Consider the following 22,084-nt stretch of genomic DNA (forward strand, 5'->3'; position numbering starts at 1 on the left):
AATGCTAGTTATTTACTTATTTTGCCCGAAAAATGCTAGACATGCCAAGAGGGCATCTAAAAAATTGTTAAAAATAACATTTTTCATCTCAGTGCTAAGGAACGATATATTGGGCCTCAATCGTATAAGGAATCGAAAGAAACCATTGCTGTTTCGAAACAACAACCGAGTAAAACCGATATACCCATTTAAACTTATACGATCAAAAGTCGCTTAGCACTTTCTGGATGAAACACGAACAACGATACATCTTTTTATAGAACTTTTCGGGGAAAAGACGCACAACAATTATAACAATTGTATTATTTATTGTCGCATAGCACTAAAAGGGTTAAAGGGTCTTTTATCCATTTAGGCTAGTCGATTTTCGAGTTAATAAGGCCAACGTCTACCTGTCTACCTCCCCAATAGGGATCAGTTACATTGGTTTTGGTTTTTATATAATGTAAAACAAGGTGTTCTAAATTTAAATGTAGTTTATGGTGACTAATAATAATAACACCTCCAGATTTCATGCAAGACAGAGATGGATGGCGAGCGGATGTTGGCAAGGTTTTTGGGGTTTGAGTGGCCAAATAGGTAAGATACATGGTGACTAAGATGAAATGTAAAGATATTTCACAAACACAATTTTCTGTAAATGGGTAAAATAATGATTCCAGACCCAAGAACATTTTACTCTTTTATTTAACCCAGATTAAAAATTCCATAGTTAACATATCACTCCTATGCTAATGTTACATCCTTAGCATTGATAGGGTGTCAAGCAAACCATCAAATTAATTGTTAAACTTGTAGCTTAAAGTATTGTAATTCAAAGTAGACAATGCTATTGTCGAGTTTCTTTGAGTTCAGATTGACTTGGATACCAAACATTCCCTATGGGTTTATCATCCTCATGGATGAGTGAAAGACAATTTTAAAGCAAGGATATGTTCAGTAACACTTGAACGCATAGTCAAGGAGATACCTCTTACCGGACATCAACCTAAAGGCCTCAGATGAAAAGTATACTTGCAGTATCCAAAGAAATTGTATTAGCACAGTACTACAAATAAATATGGACAATAAACCCACTGGTACATGATTATAATTGAACATGTAAACTTCACTTCCAACAGTTACTGATGAGCACATATAAAGCACTAATTGTTAATAATGATTAAATAAGTAAAACTAAAAAGAATCTAACCATTATATTGACTTAAGTGGTCCAATGCTGGCCGTAAAATAATAATAATAATAATGATTAAATAAGTAAGATCAAGATCACATTTAATAATATGACTAATCAAAATATAATACCTGTGTTAGAACTGTCTAACAGTTCCTTTAGATTAAAGTCTACATATAAAATTTAATAAATTTTAACTAAAGTCACACTAAATGCTGGGATTGTGTTTCATTTTTGACAATATGTAACTCGAGCAAATAAATAAATATTAAGCTAAGCTTTTAATTTTTTGGGTTGAAGAATCTCGATCCGTCATCCCAACACATCCATCCAATAACACCTTTTAAATTATTCTTTTTTCTTCTTCAATTTGTGTTACATTAACAAGTCATAGATAACGCAAAATATACGCTATTAATACGCAAAATATGACAATTACAGTGAGTTCAAAGCTTACTGAGTTCCCTATACTGAGTTCAAGTTTACTTTCAGCTACATGTTTAACAACTAATATAACTCCATCAAACAACATAGAATAGTAAGGTTGGTAACTTGTAGATCTCGTCCGACAGAATGCTAGTGAAATATGTTTGCTTGTAGTTTGGTCTCCAACAACATATGGTGTTCTGGTTGTAAACCTAGACAAGCCCTCAGGATGTTTTCAATGCAGGATCGTTGTTTGAACAGTGCGTTCACCACTGGCGCACCTGTCAACACACAGACAACCCGATTTTAGATTTGGCATTTAAAAATCACAAATAGTCTTTGTTAAAATTTTGTATTCTTAGTCTAAAAGCATCTCACCAGTAGAGCCTACTTTAAATTTAATTGAAATTTGACGTGGTTAGTTAAAATTTGTATTCAAAATGTGTTAAATGAGAAATAGGTTAACAAGTTGTTCGCTGCTGACCGCTAGATACAGGGACGGCGCCAGGAGCTGAATTCACGCTCGCCACTGCGTAACATTGCCGGCGATACACTGAATTACAGTAAAAACAACAGTAGTTATACTGGATGGCAATGTTCTACAATAAAACTGGCTTTGCACATAGATAGCAGCACTACCACAGAAAACATACTACTATAACCCAGAATTCCAACCGCATGGTAAAAAGCGTTAAGTACAGGGAGCGGCAGAAATATCTGACGGTTTTCAAGCGAGTACACTCCGGCAGCTGAGTGGAGGGGGGTGGTAGGGAGCGGCTCATTCTCAAGGCCAAGTGACCCCATTTCAGTTCGCCATGGAGCAGTGGACCGGTATAAATCGCGCGTTTGTCGTTGAGGCGTATTTTAAAAGTGGCGATTCTGTTGTTGATACGCAACGTAAGTTTCGTAGGCATTTTAATGTGGCTCGTGGGGAACCTATCCCATCCCGAAACACCATCAAATTGTGGGTGGATACCTTTAGATCCACAGGATCAACTGCAAAACGTAGGCCTACAGGCCGTCCAAGGTCAGTGAGGACGCCGGAGAACGTGGAGCGAGTGCGACAAGCTGTGCTAACGAGCCTGCATCGCCCGGCGCGTAGACAAGCTGCTGCTCTTGGCATGTCTGATCGCTGTATTCGACGAATTTTGCACTCAGACCTTTACTTTCACCCGACTTTTAAAATACGCCACAACGACAAACGCGCGATGTATACCCGTCCACTGCTCCATGGCGACTGAAATGGGGTCGGTCACTTGGCCTTGAGAATGAGCCGCTCCCCACCACCCCCCTCCACTTGGCTGCCGGACTGTACTCACTTGAAAACCGTCAGATATTTCTGCCGATCCCTTTACTTGGAGAGGGCTTTGCCTGTCAATTCGTAGGCAGCGCTGCTGAGTGCAAAGCAACGCTGGTGGCGCTGCCTACGAATTGACAGGCAAAGCTCTCTCAAAGTACTTAACGCTTTTTACCATGCGGTTGGCATTCTGGGTTATAGTAGTATGTTTTCTGTGGCACTACCCAGAGTGCAGTCAGTAAAGTAGTGTTGCTATCTATCAGGAAAGAGGTGGGACAAAGCCCTGTTCTAAACGACCTTGGTGGTGATTTTGGGAAACTATATTTTTTATTGTCAGAAAAGAACGTCCCCACGAGCGGCAAAGAAATATAGGACCCTCCTGACAAGCTGGCTGATTTATGGAAACGTTAAACAACAATGAACGGTGACGTTCCGGAACTTTCCTAGCTCCTGGCACCATGGTCCGGCTGAGGTTCCGTAACGTCCGTAGCAGCGAACATGTTAATTGTTTTACTTCTACATATGAGGCACTAGCCCGGATCCAATGTACACATTACTTCAGGCTAGGTTTAAAGCACCTTTATCACAAAGATCGAATCCATTGGTGATTGGAACCTTGGACCTAGTGCTTTACCACTAGACCCTCGCTCCCTGACATATGGCATTATAAAGGGTGATTTTTTATTAGCGAATTTCCCTATAGGGAAGTAGCTATTACCGTAGGTCTCATGGTAAGACCTAAGCCCGGGACCGATTTACTTTTTCATTTTGATGTCCCCAGAGGCCAAAAACACCATTCGTTCAAATTTTTATATATCTATATATATATATATATATATATATATATATATATGTGTGTCCATCCGCACGATAACTTGAGTAATTTTTGTCCGATTTTGATGAAATTTGGTTTGAAGGTGTAAGGCGGGATAAACTTGAATGAGTTCGCGAACCAGCATGATCGGACTATGGGAACGGGGGTTTATGGGGGGTTTTATGGGGTAAAAATAGGTTTTTCCCTTTTTTGACCATAAAAACACAAAATTTCACAATTTCTTTTTAAACCATTTTGTAGAGCTTAAAAAAACAAATAATTTAGTATATTGAAGCGTTATTATGCGCCTAATTGTTACGGAGAAAATTCAAAAAAATTGTAATTTTAAAATTCTCATGTTATTCTTATGGAGAATAAGTCAACTGTTGTAGTTTGCTTGTTTATGAACATATTTTGATCAAATTTGGAAAATACATTAATTTCTTACTAAACCACAGTACGTTTTAACATTTTACATAAAAAAAAAACATTTTACCCTCCCTGTTGCAGCAAACCTAAGTACTCATTGAACTACAGTAATTCTGTTTAAACTTGGAATAGGCTAAATGTGATATTTTTAAGGAGACATTTTAGTTTAAATCCAATCAGGCAAATGGAAATTCGCTAAGTCTGCAGGTTTGCTGCGGCGGGGGTATTTTAGTTGGGATAGTTTTGCTAAACACAACAATCAAATTAAAATCAAACAGCTGATTTTTATTATTTTATGTCATTTCAATATTTGTATTTTCTAGTGCTTATTTTGTTTCCATAGTAGGCTAATCATGAATAGACTTACAAAAGAGGAACGTTTGCGAATTGTGCAAATTTATTTTGAAAAGGGTAGTTCAGTTCGGACAACTTACCGTCCACTTCGTCCGATACGGACCACATAATCTTCCATCAGTCAGATATTTGAGCTGAGGTTCCAACAAGACGGCGAGACGTGCCACACAGCACACGACAATTGATCTCATGCGAAGAACTTTTGGTAAAAGCATCATCTCGTACAGAGGTAATGTTAACTGGCCTCCACGGTAGTGTGATATCACGCGGACAAATTACTTTCTGTGGGGATAATATGTCAAGTCTTAAGTCTACACTGACAAGCCACAGACTCTAAATGACTTAGAAGTCAACATTTGTCGAGTTATTGACGGCCCCCAGCTGCTGGAAAGGGTGTTTGAAAATTGGACTGCTAGATTGGGGTTTCTACAGAAACGCATATGACAGAAATCGTTTTTAAACACTTAATGTCATAGCACTGTGGTGTAAAATAAACATAATTATGTCATTACAATTCATTTTTCGTTGTTTTATTTCATTTTAAAAATCGCACCACTAAAAGAATCACCCTTTTTCGTTTACATGTAAAACTAAAATCATACAGACCAGAAGGCACCAACGGAGCCTTGAGCAGGTAGCTGAGCACAGAGAGAACGGGGTGCAGAGCTGTGAACGGAGAGCTGTTGTCAGCCGGACGTATAGTGACTCGCTTGCAGAACTCGGCCAGTATGATGAGGTCGAGCATGATGGGAGCGGCCAGCAGCGAGTCCTCACAGATGTTGGAGATAAAGATGGTGTTTTGTCCTCCGAGCATCAGTTCGGACAAATATTCGTCCATCGCGCGCTTGCTGTCACCTGCACAAAAATTTGTACATAATTAGATTCAGACCACTTGACCAAGAGAATCTTTAATATTACACATTCCTGGCATTGTCATAAACACTTACCTATCAAAGGAAAAATTCTCAATAAACTAAGTTAAATTTAAATTTCAGATCATTTTGAAATGCCAGTTTATATTTCCAGGGCTTTAAAAGAATTTTATCGTGTGGTTTATTAAAATCTAATGGGGGAGAAACATGAATTTATATAATTATTTATAAGTATTTATTGTATCCATTAGATGTACACTTTATTTATCTAACAAAATTAAAACATGATGATTATTAATCTATTCCAAACACAATTCCTTTTGGATTGGAATGTAAATCATCATTTACAGACGGTTCTATCAATTGGAAAAAATGCAAAGGTTGATGTACCTTTTTTAAAAGTATGGTACATTTTTGGGTTTACATAAGACATAAGTTTATTGTAGGTTGTGTTGAGGGGGATATTTGTTGCGATTTGACTTTTTAAGTGCCTTTTAAAATCCAAAATAATACCCAATGTTAATAATACCTATTAAATGTAAAACTGATGTGGCCACTTTTAAACACTATTGCTGAATTCTGTTAACTAATTTAACAGGCAGTTTTACTAGCCAAAGGCAAGTTGTAAAATAACATATTAACTTTAAGCTCTAACTAATTAAAAATAAATTGGACATGGTGTAAAATGAATTTGCAGAGCATGTATTTCAAGATACAACATGCACAAAATAAGTGTTTAGTACGTTAATGATATCACATATTTCTATTTGTGTTAGTATTAGGAAGAATACTTCAGGCATTTTATTAGTCATGCTTTTAAATACATCACAGTTAGTTACCTTAAAACTCATTACAATTTAAGACTTGGAATGAATTTTTTTTTCTTTTAATTACAATTTTCAGGAACTGTTAAAAACGTTATAATTTCTACGATACCACTTTCACAGAACATACTAAAATGTTCATAAAGGTTAATAACAAAGTTAAACTAAATTAAATGTGTTTAGCATGCTATTAATAATTAGCAATTACAAAAGTCCAGACGTGGTACCTGTAGAGTACTTATGTCTTCAATTGAAGGTTGATAGTCAAACTAACTTGTCTGTCAAAACTGGAATAGAGAACATGTGACAACATGTTGTACAAGTACTTTGAATCATTTTTGTACCATACCATTATTGAAACTCATATATTTATAAAAAAAAAACTGTATGAACATTATACTTAAAACTTATCATCCAAATAATTAAATTATACAAAGTTATACCATTTTCGGTAACACAATTTTAAAACGCTCCTGTCACAGAATAACTGCAGACTAAGCAAGTTTCTAGTAGCTTTATTTGATTTTTATTTTAACGCCTGCGATAGTATATTTGGAATTTGTAATTTGATGCACTTACAGTATAAATATCATTGGCTTGATCAATAATTAGGTTTGATGTTGAGAGAAAAAATACAACTGTTGTTTTGATAAAATTTCATGCATACAATGAAATTTAAAAATCACAAAAATTAATGAATACTGCATATTACGTGAGCAAGAAATCTACACCACCTTATTTATTCTCATGTTGAATAACACAGGCCCTGGTACTAAGCTGTAATGGTAAAGGTAACCATCAGCGGAGGGTAAAAAAATGTAGTTTACTAAAGTGGTTTAACCTAATTTAATCAGTAAAAATCGTATAACAATTTGAAATTCCCACATTTTTCAAAATATTCACATTTGGTTTTAAATGCTCTTTTTTTAAATGAATTTGCTCAATCGAGTGTTTTAGAGGAGAACCTATCTACATTCAATCCAACAGTAAACCTCTTATCAGAAAGGAATACTGTACATTCAATTAAGCTTGATTTTCTTTACTCCATGTATTTAAATAAACAATCTATATATAATAGGCAATCAAAAGCCTCTTTAAAACCTTTTTTCTCAGCTTGTGTGTATCGCAGAGAAAATCTACGCATACTGTTAGAAAGATATTTTCCTGTATATGTGCAGAATCTCTTTATAAAAAAAGCTAAAAAATAAGCACAACAAATTAATTTAAAATTTGAAAAAAATATAACATGGGCCATATTGGTTTCCATAGTGGTGACGAAATAACAACGAAATATAAACAGAAAATCAAAACAAATGGAAGAAATTCCAATCACATGTTTTATTTACAGCGTGTGGGGTAAAAATTTAGAAGTCTGTATGTTACATGATATTTTTGGTCCAGTTTTCGACCGCTAGATGATCTCTAGTTAGAATTAATATCTTAGGCCCGATTTCACCAAACTCATGCTAACGATGGTTTAGATAATCTTCGGTAAAACTAACTGATGATTTAAGCCACAGTTAAGAGATTCTGGTTTCACCAACAAAAACGTGCCAAAACTAACGCTGGTTTTATAAACGAGAGTTTAGAGTACAATCCAGGTGGTGGTGGCGGCCAGTAAACTGTCATAATACCGGGCTGTATGGGAGCAATAAGTAAACATAACCTACAAAATAAATCGGTGTTTATGAGGTAGTGAAAACAAAACTGGAGACAGCAAGATTACAAGTATACAATAGATTCTGAGCAACAAGAACAAAATAACAAGAGAAAACCAGAATAAATAGCTAAACAATTAACATGAGTAAATAAAGGCAAAGCAATATTGATAAAACAGATTCAAATGAGGAACAGAGGATTGAGTTTTGCTGTTGATTGTTGAGTCAAGATTCAAAATCTAACTCTTTACGGTACAATTAAAATAGTAAGAAAACTTGAGGCAAAAAGAGTTACAAGATCGAGACATAATAAAGATAACATAAAAAAAATAATGATTTTCTATAAATACTAGCAGAATAATGACAATTTAGGTTTAGTTATTGTCCTTAATTACGTCTGACCAAACTAAATTAATTGTTTGACTGTAGGGTTAGGGTTACTCGAAACCGGGAAAAGGGAAAGGAAGCCTATTTTTGAGAACAAAGAACAAAGGAATTTGATAATGTAGGTGGAAAAACACTTTTTTCAGTCGAAATAAAAGAGTGGCTGATTATATACCTAGAGATAGGCCTTTACTAAATAAAAACCTTGTGGGATAACCTAAAGAAAAAGGCAAAATGTTTTGATAATTCATATCTAGTAATAAAATTAATTTCCTTTTCTCTTATCCACCTAGTTTGGCGAACCACAGGCAACTCTTCATCACTATCACTTTCAAAATGTCAATTGTTGATAATTTTTACGGTCACAGTCCCCTTAAGATGCAAACTGTTTTTCTTTTTTCTGTACATTTTCTTTTTCAAAGAATCAGATTCTTGAGCTACCTGACATTCGAGCAAATGTGAGTATAAGCCTATTTTGCGTGCTGTGTTTGCTTGGTTTTTCTTAGGTTAAGTTTTGCATAATGATTGTATATATTGACAAGTGTATTTTTTGACATTTTGTACAATGCTTAAAGGAAATAAATTTCATTTCATTTCATTTCAAAAGCTAATTCGTATCGTATGCTCTTCTAGCATTTGGCCTTTCCGCATAAACCTAAAACTAAAAGCCAGCTGATATTTACTTAATGAAAGATTAAAGAAGTTAACCGGTCAAAATTGGGCAGTTAGTTATTTGACGGTTTAGTCTAAACTAACACTAACAGCGAGTGGTGGGATCCGATTTTGTCAGTTAAGAGCTAACTGCAGTTAGAGCAAGCCTTAACGGCGGTTTAAAAGTGTTTGGTGAAATCGGGCCTTAGTCTTAGTTGGCCACATTTGTTTTGGCATTGGTCATATAGTGGTTGGTTGACAAGTTAACTGTAAAATTATGATTTTGCACAATGATGTGAATTTGACTTACCTACAGAAGGAACATATTTAATGACAACAACATGATCAGGAGTCTCCCCATCTTTGTAAAGGATTGAGTTTGATTCCACCATGTCATCCACTACACTACTCTTGGAAATCTGTAACAATAAAAATTTGTTTTACGATAAAATACAAAAAAAATCTTCAAGCACTTAACTTTATACTACTTTATAGCTATGCTATGAATAAACGTTTTTGTGCCAATAAAGTTTGATTTTATTAAATTTTACTTCAGGGGTTTGCTCTATAAATGTTTAATTTTTCTCTTACGCCTACAGTGTTATTTTGGTTTTTATTGTAACCTTAACAGAAATTCTTTGTAATACAAATTTTAGTAGCCTAATCATATGCAATAAGGTAAAGAAATGTGAGCAACAATGTCTCAAATTGGAATACCAAAAGAAACTAAATGCTATCACTTCTTAACAGTTTTGTGCAATATAACTGAAAGATCCTAAGTGTCATCCATATTGAAATGCATATTTGAATAATTGGTTTACTATTAGTTTCATAATATGGAACAAATATTTTGAAACACTTTTACAGAACAATGAGTATTCAACGATTGAAGTTGAAAATAAAATGTTTAACCTCTTTAGATCTAAATTGAGCAGGAGCTGAGAGATTGTGTCCATCATTGTTTCCCAGATGGTTGTAGCTGACTATGGAAAGTGGCTTTATCCCAGCAGACACCAGAAAGTCCATCAACACAGACTTCAGCTTTGTTTGTCCGGTTTTGAAGTCGTCTCCACCAATAAACACACCGTGTTTGGCGGCGAGCTCGATGCACCCAGGGACGAAAGTGTTTTGTGGCGACCCATTGATGAATGTCGCCTGAAACATTACAGCCAAATAAATTAGGGGGAAAGATCAAATCTTTACTACTAGCTTAATGTCTTATTGTTGTATATGAAAAAAGAAACACTTTGATTATTTCAGTATCTTGATAACAAAATCGAGATGAAAAGAATATATGCATGAATTTCACAGACTTACCCCTTCAAGTATTGCAGAAACTGCAAATAAGGTGGAAGGGGAGATTTCTTCCGCATCAGACTTGATAGAAGAGAGGAGGTTATCAGCTGTGTCGTTAAGTCCGGGCTCAACAGAAGTGAAGCGTTCAGTGTTGGCCGTCCACAGTACAATCACCTCGTCAACCTGAACAACAATATTCTCATCTTATTGCCAGGTCAAGTAATAAAATTGTCATTCATTTTAACTTTAGGTCCTTCAGAACCAACACATAAATTGTCACAACATTTAAGTAACTGAGTGAAAAGTAAAACTGTGAATGATAGGCTACTTCCTTCAGTACTTCTAACAGTGAAAAAATATAAAATTGTGCCCAGTCAGCTGCAGAATAAGTCTGGACAGATATGTTACCCAACTTCAATGTTGGAAGTATGCAAAAAAATAAACTATGGAGCCTTTTAATTTATTGGTAATCTGTAAGAAATGAAAATAATCAGGAAGTGAACAAATTGGTAGAATCAAAAATTTTCATCAGCAAAGTAAGTGAGTTTCCAGTTTATTTATTAAATCCTGAACTTTGATAAGAAAATATATTTTGCCAGTCAACAACTTAACTATTTCTACAACAACTTTTTCAAGTTTCAGAAAACAAATGACATATACCTCATTCTTGTCCTTCATGTCACGTATATCTTTGCGCACAGCCTCTACTTGTTCCCACTTGCTGCCACTGATGATGTTATCTGCACGATAAGTCTACCAAACACATAAAATGATTAATAATTTTAGTACTTGGATACTACAGGAGAACGAAATAGTTATTTGTGAATTAAGAGCGCAAAGTACATCATTGCTGCTTGAAAACTGTAGATGGCCGCATGAAGCTTTAGATGATTGTGGCCATGTATTTTAAGAGCAGCAATGACTGTATGTGCTCATAATACACATAAGATTTTCCTACCACCATAATTAAAACATAATAACACACAGGGCTTTTTAGCTGTTAGCTTTTTTAGGTTAATTTGCCTATCAGATGTTAGTGTTTTATAAAAACGTCAACGGTGAAATCAGCTGATTTAGTGAGTGGGAATGAATAAAGCGGGAAAATGATAAAAAATTTGTAAATTTACAGTATAAGTTCATTCATGCAAAAATTAAATTAGTAAATTTACTGTAAAAAAAGTTTGATAAAGAAACAGCCTTCAAGGACATTTATCTTAGCTTGGCTAAAACAATTTTGTTACCTGGTTAGCAGCTACGAATTTCTCGTTGAAAATCGACGGTCGAGGTTTCAATTTCTTCAAGAGGGGTTGCAGCTTTTGCTGAAGATCCCAGTCAATGACTTGAGCTCGCTCCATGGCTGCGGAGAGATCAAGCGAGGATATGTCCCATCCGTCGACTACAAGATCCTCGGGACGTACCATAGGCAACAGCTGACCCATCGGACAGTAGACACCCTTCCCGTCAACACTGACACTGCTGCCCAGCAACATGGTGGAGGATTGAGTGATTGATCCAAACCTGTAAAACCATTAAACTACACTGACTGTCATGACCAAAGAATCAGTTACCATCCTCAGGCAAGTTTGTGGTTTTTTTTGCACTTATTAACCTATGTTTTTATTAATCCTTATAAATAATTCTGTAAGACAAAATTTTTACCAGAAAATTGTGGACGTCTAGTAAGTCGTGAAAAGTGGGAGGGGTCTTATATTAAAGGTATTGACCCCAGGGACTCGGGGAAAAATAGCAGAATTCCCATAAAGTTACCAGAAAACGAGATATAACGTAAAATATCCACCATAAGAAAAGCATGGGGACTGAAAAAAATGTGCATTCTAATCAGCTATTACTTATTTATTTGCAATGTTTACATTTATTCAGAAAGTCAATGTTGTTAAATACTGTTTCAAAATGAAATGTATTTGTTTAATTTTTTGTTTTCTGTTTTTATATTGAGTGAAGTTACTAGACTTTAGACAGGGTGTGGGAGGACCTGCAAGACGTGGAAGAGTATCCAGGAATTCAACTGACACTAGAAATGCTGAAAGAGAACGTCATGTAAGGCCTAACTATGAAAGAAATCAACAAGCTGGTTTACAACCTGCCTTCAGAAGAACGCTGGAAAATGAGTTGAGTGTTGTTTCTCACAGTCTAGGTCCTCTTAACAGCACTTGTGTGCTTTTCATTGTGGCACATTTCACTTCGCAGAGGAGGCTACAAATGGACATTTTAACGCATGTTGCCAAAAAAAATTGACTTATTAACAGGCCACAACCACAATTAAATGACAAACTAAAAGATATGTTTTTACATGATTCTAACTTCATAAAAAACATAAGGCAATACAACAGTGCAATGGCTTGCGTCGCTTTCCGCTACACAAAAAGAGATCCCGGAAATGAACCTTACTGTTTAAAATTCAGGGACAAATTCATAGATATATTTCTGACTAACTACCGCGAAATGGGGAGTTGCCTTCATATGGACAATTGTGTCTAAATTAGGGGCCCCTACAGGCCACTAGTACTCTATGTTTATACATTGTTTTAGCGAATTTCCCATATAGGGAATAAGCTATTACCGTAGTACTCACGGTAAGACCTGGACCCGGGACCGATTTTTTTTTCGTTTTGAGGTCCCTAGAGGTCAAAAACACCATCCGTTCAAATTCATATATTTATATATATATATATATATGTGTCCGTTAGCGCGATAACTCGAGCAAAAATGATCCGATTTTGATGAAATTTGGTACAAACGTGTAAACCTACGTTTATTCGAACGAGTTTGCGAACCAGCATGATCGGACCATGGGAATGGGGGTTTATGGGGGCTGTTATGGGGTAAAAATGGGGTTTTCCCATTTTTGACCCAAAAAACATAAAATTTTGCAATTTCTTTCGAAACTATTTTGTAGAGCTTAAAAAAACAAATAATTTAGTATATTGAAGCGTTATAATGCGCCTAATGGTTACGGAGAAAATTCCAAAAAATTGTAAATTTAAAATTCCCATGTTATTCTTATGGAGAATAAGTAAACTGTTGTAGTTTGCTTGTTTATAAACATATTTTGCCCAAATTTGGAAAATGTTTTTATTTCTAACTAACTATTAACATTTTACATAAAAAACACTTTTACCCTCCCTGTTGCAGCAAACCTAAGTATGTTTTAAACTGATTCTATTTAAATAGGGAATAAATGTGATAATTTTAAGGAGACATTTTAGTGTAAATCCATTCAGGGAAATGGAAATTCGCTTAGTCTGCAGGTTTGCTGCGGCGGGGGTATTTTGTTTTATAGTAATAATATATTTATAGTAGGCCTAATATAGATGTGATTTTTGTCAGCTATGGCTGATTTTTAAAAATTTTTTTATGTTTTAGCTTTGTCTATTGATACAACTAGATATTCTATCCCCAAGTTCAATTTGTGACTTTTACTCGTCGTTGTTGATGTGAGCCACCGACAGATTGTGCTCATCTAAATTACTAATTCCTGTGGAATACACACACTTTTTTACCAATTCAAACTCATTAAATGACTTATTGTGAGTTATAGCAACTGTTACGACTCATCAACTTGATCAGCAACTAAAAATAAGGTAGAAAATTGAATTATAGACACCAGAGCATTCTGTGTCTGGCTCAGACAACTGACTGGTCCATATAGATAGGATGTCTACTTCAGTATCCAATAGTCAATGGTTTTAGGTCCTGTAATAACTGAGAATAGAAACAGATAACAAAAAGCGAGACACTAGGACGAGTCCTACTAAGCGGTGTACAAGCCAACTACGGATTTATACGCGAAAACGGCCCTTACTTAAAAAAACTGCTCTTGTATGTATAGGGGGAGATAGTAAAACAACAAAGTTTAAATTTAGAAAAAGACAATAGCGCATTTGATGCAGTACCAGTTGGGTTGATGATCGCCCCGCTTGGTCCGCCAGGTAGTGCCCTGTTTATTGGCGAGCAAACCAGCAGTGAATGTAGAGCCGTTGTTGCCACCCCAGCCTACCAGCATCACGCCTATCTTGGGAACTCTCCGGACTGTGCGCATCTGTAGGTTGGTCACCACTGGAGTCACCTGCACAACACATGACCAGATGATGGTATACACTATGACAATTATATCCTACCTTACCATACCTCCTTGGCCACAAATGTATCTAAAGTCCAGGTGGTATTGAATGAAATATTAATTGATTCTAAGATAGATTCCAAGTAGTGTTTTTGTTTATAGCTCACAAACCGTAAACATTGTCCGTTTTTGATGGGACGAAAACGGAAATGTGTATTAAATCAAAGATATTAATGTAAATGACTAAATTTATATATAGGATTTAAAATTTGTTAATAATAATTATTGAACTAGAGCGTCACGGAAGTGTCACTAATCGGATTATAAAGGGTCGTGCGGGAACAGCCGTACTGACCCTCCCGGTCAGTTTGGGCTGCCTCAACTTAGGGTGGCGAGACGTATAATATAAAAAAACAGCTAATTTTTATGTTACTTTGTATCTTAGCTTGGATGGTTTCATTGTCATTTTCAGTGATAGGATGAGGACAGAATAAAGTAATAATGCTATCACAAGTGAGTCACAAAATTAAATGAGTCACTTTACACATTAAGAACAAATTTAACTTGATATTCAGAAATGAGATTGGCTTATCAACAAAGATAAGATGTAAAAATGAGGTATGGGCTATATCTTTAAAGACTAATAAATTGGAACAAGTAGTAATTGGAATAAATCATTTAATGTCAAAATGTCATGTTATATATTGAAGTAGGCCTACTAAATAGGATACTAAAGTAAGAAATCTGTATCTTTCTGTTTCTAGCTTCTCAATTAAATTTCCTATCTTCTTTTAAGACTGGCTACAACTATAAAATTGGCATGGAAAGTCTACATTAGGGTGAAGCATACCTCATCAAGACAATACTAATAAAGTGTGGTCGTTCTTTTGTTCAGTAATCGAAAGACTATTATGGGTTGATGAATTGCTGATATTTACTGAGTTAGATTGATTACTACTTTTGAGTTCATCAAAACCTCTAAAAATGAATTAACCATCATAATTACAAAACCCCCAAAACCTTATTGTACTTTTTACATGGTAAGTTATTGTTTTATTTTTTATAACACATAAATTTGTTAGGGACTATTTAATAAAAATATATTTTTGGATATTTTTATCATGAGAACATTATTGTTTTTTCACGTTTTGGCTAACCCCCCCCCCCCCCCCTCCTCAATCTATGACCACATAAATCTGACATAATCTGGTTTATTTCTTTGCATTTTAAAAACATATCAACCATGTTAAACTGTTTGGTAAAATATAATGTTTATTTGTGAACTACCATACTTTATCTTAACCAAACCACCTTTTTACAGGAGGAATAATTGGATTAAACATTACAAGTATTGTGAAATTTCAGAAAATCATGAGTTCTAATATGACTACTGCAGAGGCACAGACTATTGAGTATGTAATGGTTTACTATATAGTCTGTGGTAGATCGATTTCGGTTTAATCGAAAGTTAATTAGTGTAACATTTAAGCCACACACCTGTGTAACATCTGCTTTACGTAATGCATCAGATGAAAATTTAACATGTTAACAAAGCTACCAATGGAATACATTTTGGAGAATTTTAATTGTTTACCTTTTGATTTAATTTGTTCTAGAATCTGGGAATACCACATAAATTCGGAGAATTTTACTATAGGGAAGTAGATATTTAGTTTAGTATGAATATTGGTTCCAAAAAAGTTCCACTGAATTGAAGAGGTTTACTTTAAAACAAAAGTATATATTTTATATACCCTTGAACATACCCTTGAAAGAGAGAAAGTGTAAAACCGATGTAACTGATACAAAATCAAGGGCATTCTTAAATGGCTTCACATCATCTTTGAACACCCCAATACTTGATCCCCAACACTGAAGCCAAAAAAGCGTCACAGACTTTTTTTTTTTCAAGATTCAAGATCTTTATTTGTCATTAAGCAATACAAGTATTACAATAGACATTGTCAAAGTTTTTTCTTTTTTTTCTAATAATACATACAGTTAATTTCCTGTTAGAGTAGGCCTAACAGCAAGAATGCACCAAGTGAGTAGCAATCACTCTTTAAAAAATAACAGTTAAACATAATTAACTCTAAAATAAATAAATTAACAATTTACATGTCAATGATCAAAAATAAAATCTGTAAATATAATAACAATAAAATCTTTAAATATAATAACAATTAAATATTTAAATATATTAATATTAACATTGATGTTCTAAAAACATAGGGAACTAATATCACAGGCCAGATAATCGTCTATGGAATAAAAAACATTTTCCTTAAGCCATTGTTTTATAATAGAAACAAATTGTTTAAAGGGTACAATCCATGCCTTTTTTGGCAATTTATTGAATAGTTGTATCTTCATACATATGTGGCTGCTCTTTGTTTTTTCCAATCTTACAAAAGCTAAATCTAATTGATAGTTATTCCTAGTATAGTACTGATGAGTTTCGTTTCTAGTTGTAAAATTTTTCAAAGACTCCTTAACATCTATTAGACAACAGTAAATATATAGATTAGGCAAAGTCATTATTTGTAATGCTTTGAATATTGGTTTACAAGACTGTCTTTGTGGTATATTCTTGATTGCTCTTAGTGCCTTTTTTTGCCATCCAAGAGCAGTCTGTGCACTGCAAGAGTTGCCCCATAAGGTTATACCATATCGTAGATGGGAATGAAAAAAAGCATAGTATGCAGTAATCAGCATATCTGCAGTAACACAGTGTCTTAGTTTTCTGAGAAGACAAACCACTCTGGCCAGTTTCTTACACAATTGCTCTAAGTGACTATCCCAACTTAGTCTGCTGTCTAAATATATGCCTAGCAACTTCACAGATTTAATATCCTTATAAATAGAGTAGTTAAGAGTAAAAATGATATTTTCAGTTTTCTGGTTATTTACAATTAAATGATTGGATTGGAACCATTCTTGTGCAACTTGTAAAGTCTGACTCTCAATTTTTTTAAGTTCCTTTAAATCTTTATGGCTGTTTAGGAGTGTTGTATCATCTGCATAAAGAACAGAGGTACAAGGAATATTGAAAGAGAAATCATTAACTGCAATGATAAATAGTAGTGGCCCAAGCACTGACCCCTGGGGTACACCATTTTCAATTTTCTTAAAGCTAGATTTGTCTTTGCCTTGGATTACCATTTGCTCTCTGTCACTTAAATAAGAAGCTAACAAATTCAACTCTTGGTCCCTTATACCATAGCTGTACAGTTTCTTAATAAGAAGCTCATGTTGCATACAGTCAAAAGCTTTTGTTAAATCAATTAGTAATGCGGACGAAAGAAGTTTATTTTCAAAGTTCATTAAAAGTTTACTGACAATACTTTCTACTGCTTTGCATGTACTTCTACCTTGCATAAAACCAAACTGTTCATCACAAAATAGATCATTATTGATAAAATATGTATTGAGCTGTGCTTTAATGCAGGTTTCAAAGATCTTACTTAGTATGGGTACAAGAGAGATTGGCCGGTAACTGGATGGGTTTTGTTTCTCACCTTTTTTATAAATTGGCATTACCTTACAAAGTTTAAGTTTTTTAGGGTATATACCCTGATCCATCATTTTATTGAAGAGAAATGTTAGTGGCTCTACTATTTCATTAATAATTTCTTTGATAACCCTATTAGAAAAACCATAATAATCTTCACTGCCTTCGGGCCCAAGGCAGCGATGTCGTGGATTCGGATCCTGGTCACTGCCGAAAACATTTTATTAGTACAGTTCACCTTTGTACTGTACCAGCTCACCCTTTACTGGATACGTTCCACATGGTTCCACGCACGGGCAGTTAGTCTATGTGGACGGGCAAATGCAAGGTTAAAAGAGACCGCCAACCTCTTAAAAAAAAAAAAAAAAAAACACTTGGGAAAATATAAATAGGCTCATCACCATAGTCCCCTCGAACCAAAAAAGCCTAACCCTCGACACATTGATTACTTGGGTTGTATGAGTGGTACATATTGTTTAATAGGAAGAACTAAATAGTTGGAGGTAACCACCAAATAACTGCATCACTTGTTAATTATTGAGTACTAAATAATAGCATACCTTAAAACTAGAGACTATGACATGGCCGGAATGAGGGGTAACTAACCACTACCATTAACTTGATTACTTATACAGTAATATAAGTAGTTTGTTTATCTTTGAGGTAATTTTTTTTACCTCGAAAGGTACAAAAAAGTACGAACAAGGTAGGCCTAATAAATAGTAGCATAGCTTATCTAAAGGTTACGACATTGCCGGGCTGAGGGGTCGTCGAACTGTACAGTTTACGGGCCCGTAGTTTGGTTATCTTTGAGGTATAAATTATTTTAATGGGGTAGTACTAAATAGTAGCATAGCTACAGCTTATAACCACAGGTTACGACATGGCCGGGCTGAGGGGCCATGGACCTGTACAGTTTACAGGCCCGTAGCTTGGTTATCTTTGAGGTACAATTTATTTTAATGGAGGTACAAAATAGGTACTACATAGTAGCATAGCTTATAACTCCAGGTTACGACATGGCGGGGCCAGCGTGTCACTGGCCCGGAATCCTAAATTAATTAGTTAACCGGTACCGGTACCGCGTGGGGTACTAATTTATTGTTTGTTGGTACTAAATAGTACGAACTAGGTACTAAATATTAGCATAATTCTTATGTACTAATTCCGTCATGGCCGGGCCAGTGACATGGATGTAATATTAACATCACCCAAATTCAAATAGTAAATATTTCATTTCAACCAAGTCAGTAAATGTTTGTAGCACACGTTTCCATAAATTGCAAAACTACAATATTAACAGCAATTAAATTATCCAGCTGATCATAATGTTAACAGATATTTTCTTCATAAGGATAACATGGGAACTTCAAAAGCCACTGGGGCATAGCCCAGAGGACTGTTTCAAAAATTTAAGGTCAGTTTGCATCTACACACCTAGGCGAACATTATAATACGGTATGGTATATAATATGTGGGGTTGATTAAAAAAAGCCTTATTGTTCACAAAGTTTCATGTAGTGTATTAATAATAAAAAAATACAGGGTGTTTTTAAAAGAATGCTGGGATTTTAAACGGTCGTTGCTCGGGGCCTATTCAAGATAATTAAACGATTTGAACGTCAAATTGAAGGGAAAAGAACAAAGTTTTTGTCTCATTCTTTGATACGATTCGGAATCTTACTAATATTATAAATGTGAAAGTTTGTGTGTTTGTTTATTTGTTTGTTTGTTTGTTCGTTTGAAGTTCAATCACGCATAAACCACTGGACGGATTGGGCTGAAATTTGGCATGATGATAGCTTACATTCCCGATTAACATATAGGCATATTCTTATCTCAAAAATCCATTCGGGCTCCGCCCCAGTGGCTCTGTAGTTTCTTATGTTAACCTTATGAGTATTCATATTTAAAGGAAATTAAAATATTTAGTCAGCTGTTTCAACTAAAGAAGTGGGTTCTATGATATACAAAAGCATTAAACAATTATAAGATTTACCAACAGGGTGCAGGGCACAATATTTTTTTTTTGCTAAGCAGCAACAAAAAACTGTGATACGCAATGAGAACAAAGACTCCATCTTTTACAGTTAACATCATAAAGTTACCAATTTAGGTTTGTTCAACTGAAGACTACGTCAGACAATCAATTTTTTCGGGCTTCTGATGCAGAATTGTCGGATTTCTTTGACTATGTCATTGCTTGTTTTTAGCCGGCCAGGTGAAAGTGTTTTCAAAACACTACAGTGCCACGAAACTCATTAAACCTGCTTAAAGTGTCTTTATCATCAAGTAGATTTAAATTTAGTTTAATTTAGTAATGGATATAAACTCTGCGAACCACAGATTACAATCTGTGCCTTCTGTTGCGCCGTAAACGTCGTACTGGAGACTGGCGTCAAGCATATGAGTCACAATAGTGGCCTACCACCGCGCACCTGTTTTGCGCATGCCAAGGTCAAAATTTCCTCCAATGGTACACGGGAAACAAAACTTAGGTAGTTGTTTTAGCTTCAATTTGACGTATAAAACGTTTAACTTAGTTACCTTGAATAGTACCCATGCAATCATCATTTAAAATCCCGGCATTAAAAAAAACACCCTGTATAGAAGATTAAAACTAGACCCTAGTGCTAGTACGATTGTAGATAGTAAGTAGCCTAAGTTTAAGTTTAATATAAGTAGTCTAATAACTTACAAAACTGGAATCAATCAGCTATTAAATTAAAATTTCGGGTACACTTCCATATCCGTTGGCACAAACAACCAAATGAGTAGTATTGATTATTCGATTGTTTAGTTCGATATATCGTTTGGTTAATTAGGTTAGGTTAACCTTACCTAACTATCCCAACCGATATATCGATCGATAGGCTACATTCATTCGGTTGTTTGTGCCAACAGATATGGAAGTGAACCCAAAATTTCTGTTAAAATCTGTCATTTAGGTCTAAGTTAAATCACTGGAAATATAAAAGCACCATATAGTAAAAGTCAAGGCTGGGGGGGAGTTCTAAAGCAAATTAACTTAAATTTTTATTACGGTATGGCTAGTTACCTCTATTGCCAGGTGTGCTGAATAATAAAAGATTGCCAGGTGTGCTGAATAATAAAAGCTTTATAAAATACCTCACTCATAAAAATTTGTTTGGTAGGATAGGATACTTTCATACAGCTTATTTTTTTTTCATTTATAAGCACAACAGTATAACATTAATTTGTCTAGATTAATTGTACACTTGCCGTCGGTATTTTACTGTTATGTAACGAACACTAAACAAATAAAAATAAGTTGCAATAAAACTGCAAATACTTACAATTATTTTGTCCTTGTCAACTTCAACCTTATTTGTATGATATTGATAGGTAGCATCTATGAATTCGGCAGAATATGTCACATTTGGGCTATTGACAATAACCTCTTTCGGAGAATCCATACTAATTAGATTGATAGGTCTAAAAAGTTAAAAATTAAAATGTGAATTAAAAAAATAAACACTTTCACTTAACACCAACAATAACCTAATCAACCCCTAAACATCAACCCTTTCCTCTCTTCCTCTGCTTTCTGCTGGATTGCTGGATTAGTGAATGATTGAATTGACATTTTGAGAATTTAGCTGGCGCGGCACATTTTGGTCTAACCAGGCTAGACGGCAGTAAAAAGTAAATAGATTGTTTGTCAATACGTATATATAGAAATACATACACAATTTTTAGAATCAGAAAGGATGGATGGTGTAGGATTTTTGTTACCAGCTGAGTTATGAATCATCTGCTATTTGGTTTGTTTACATTATTGTTTAGTTTTTGTAAATAAATAGTTTTGATTGAGTTTAATTACTTAAAATGAGTTTTACTAATTAATTATTCAATATTGGCGACGAGAAAATGCCTAGGAAAACAGACCAGTTTCAGTATAAGAGTGTAATTGACTGTAGTATCATGTCTTGTATACAAGATAGAATGAGCAGTTTTTCATTCAAAGAGTATACTAGTGAACACTTGTGGGAAAACTACATAACTCGTTTTGAGTTGACCTGCAGAGTTAAGGGACTGGGTGGTGCTAACACAGAAGAACAAGCGGCTCGGCGAGATCTTCTATTGGCAAATATCGGAGAGGTGCACCTCAGGGCACTGTCGGACCAGATGTATCCAAGGGCCTGGGAGGAGTGCACTTACGACGAAGTCAAAGAGGAAGCAAACCGGTTGTTCAAGCCAACAAGGACCCTTTTTGCAACAAAAGGTATGCTACAGTTGACAAGGAAGCTCTGGCGATAGTTTTTGCCGTGAAGAAGTTTAGACAATACCTC

General features: G+C 35.0%; 1 protein-coding gene across 1 annotated transcript; it reads right to left on the reverse strand.

The window, feature by feature from the left end:
• Positions 1–713: 713 nt before the first annotated feature.
• On the reverse strand, positions 714–21,333 carry LOC128991031 (inositol-3-phosphate synthase 1-B). The gene is made up of 9 exons (XM_054413743.1): positions 21,089–21,333; positions 14,094–14,266; positions 11,421–11,697; positions 10,840–10,932; positions 10,201–10,362; positions 9,796–10,038; positions 9,194–9,302; positions 5,101–5,349; positions 714–1,881 (listed from the first exon to the last, which is right to left on the reverse strand). The coding sequence occupies exons 1-9, from the start codon at positions 21,206–21,208 to the stop codon at positions 1,751–1,753; spliced, it is 1,557 nt and encodes a 518-aa protein (XP_054269718.1). The 5' UTR covers positions 21,209–21,333; the 3' UTR covers positions 714–1,750.
• Between the last annotated feature and the right edge of the window lie 751 nt (positions 21,334–22,084).

This window comes from Macrosteles quadrilineatus, unplaced genomic scaffold, assembly GCF_028750875.1.
Source record: "Macrosteles quadrilineatus isolate MER2022 unplaced genomic scaffold, UCM_ALF_1.0 Scaffold_3__2_contigs__length_128488019, whole genome shotgun sequence".
In the NCBI taxonomy this organism is placed as follows: domain Eukaryota; kingdom Metazoa; phylum Arthropoda; class Insecta; order Hemiptera; family Cicadellidae; genus Macrosteles; species Macrosteles quadrilineatus.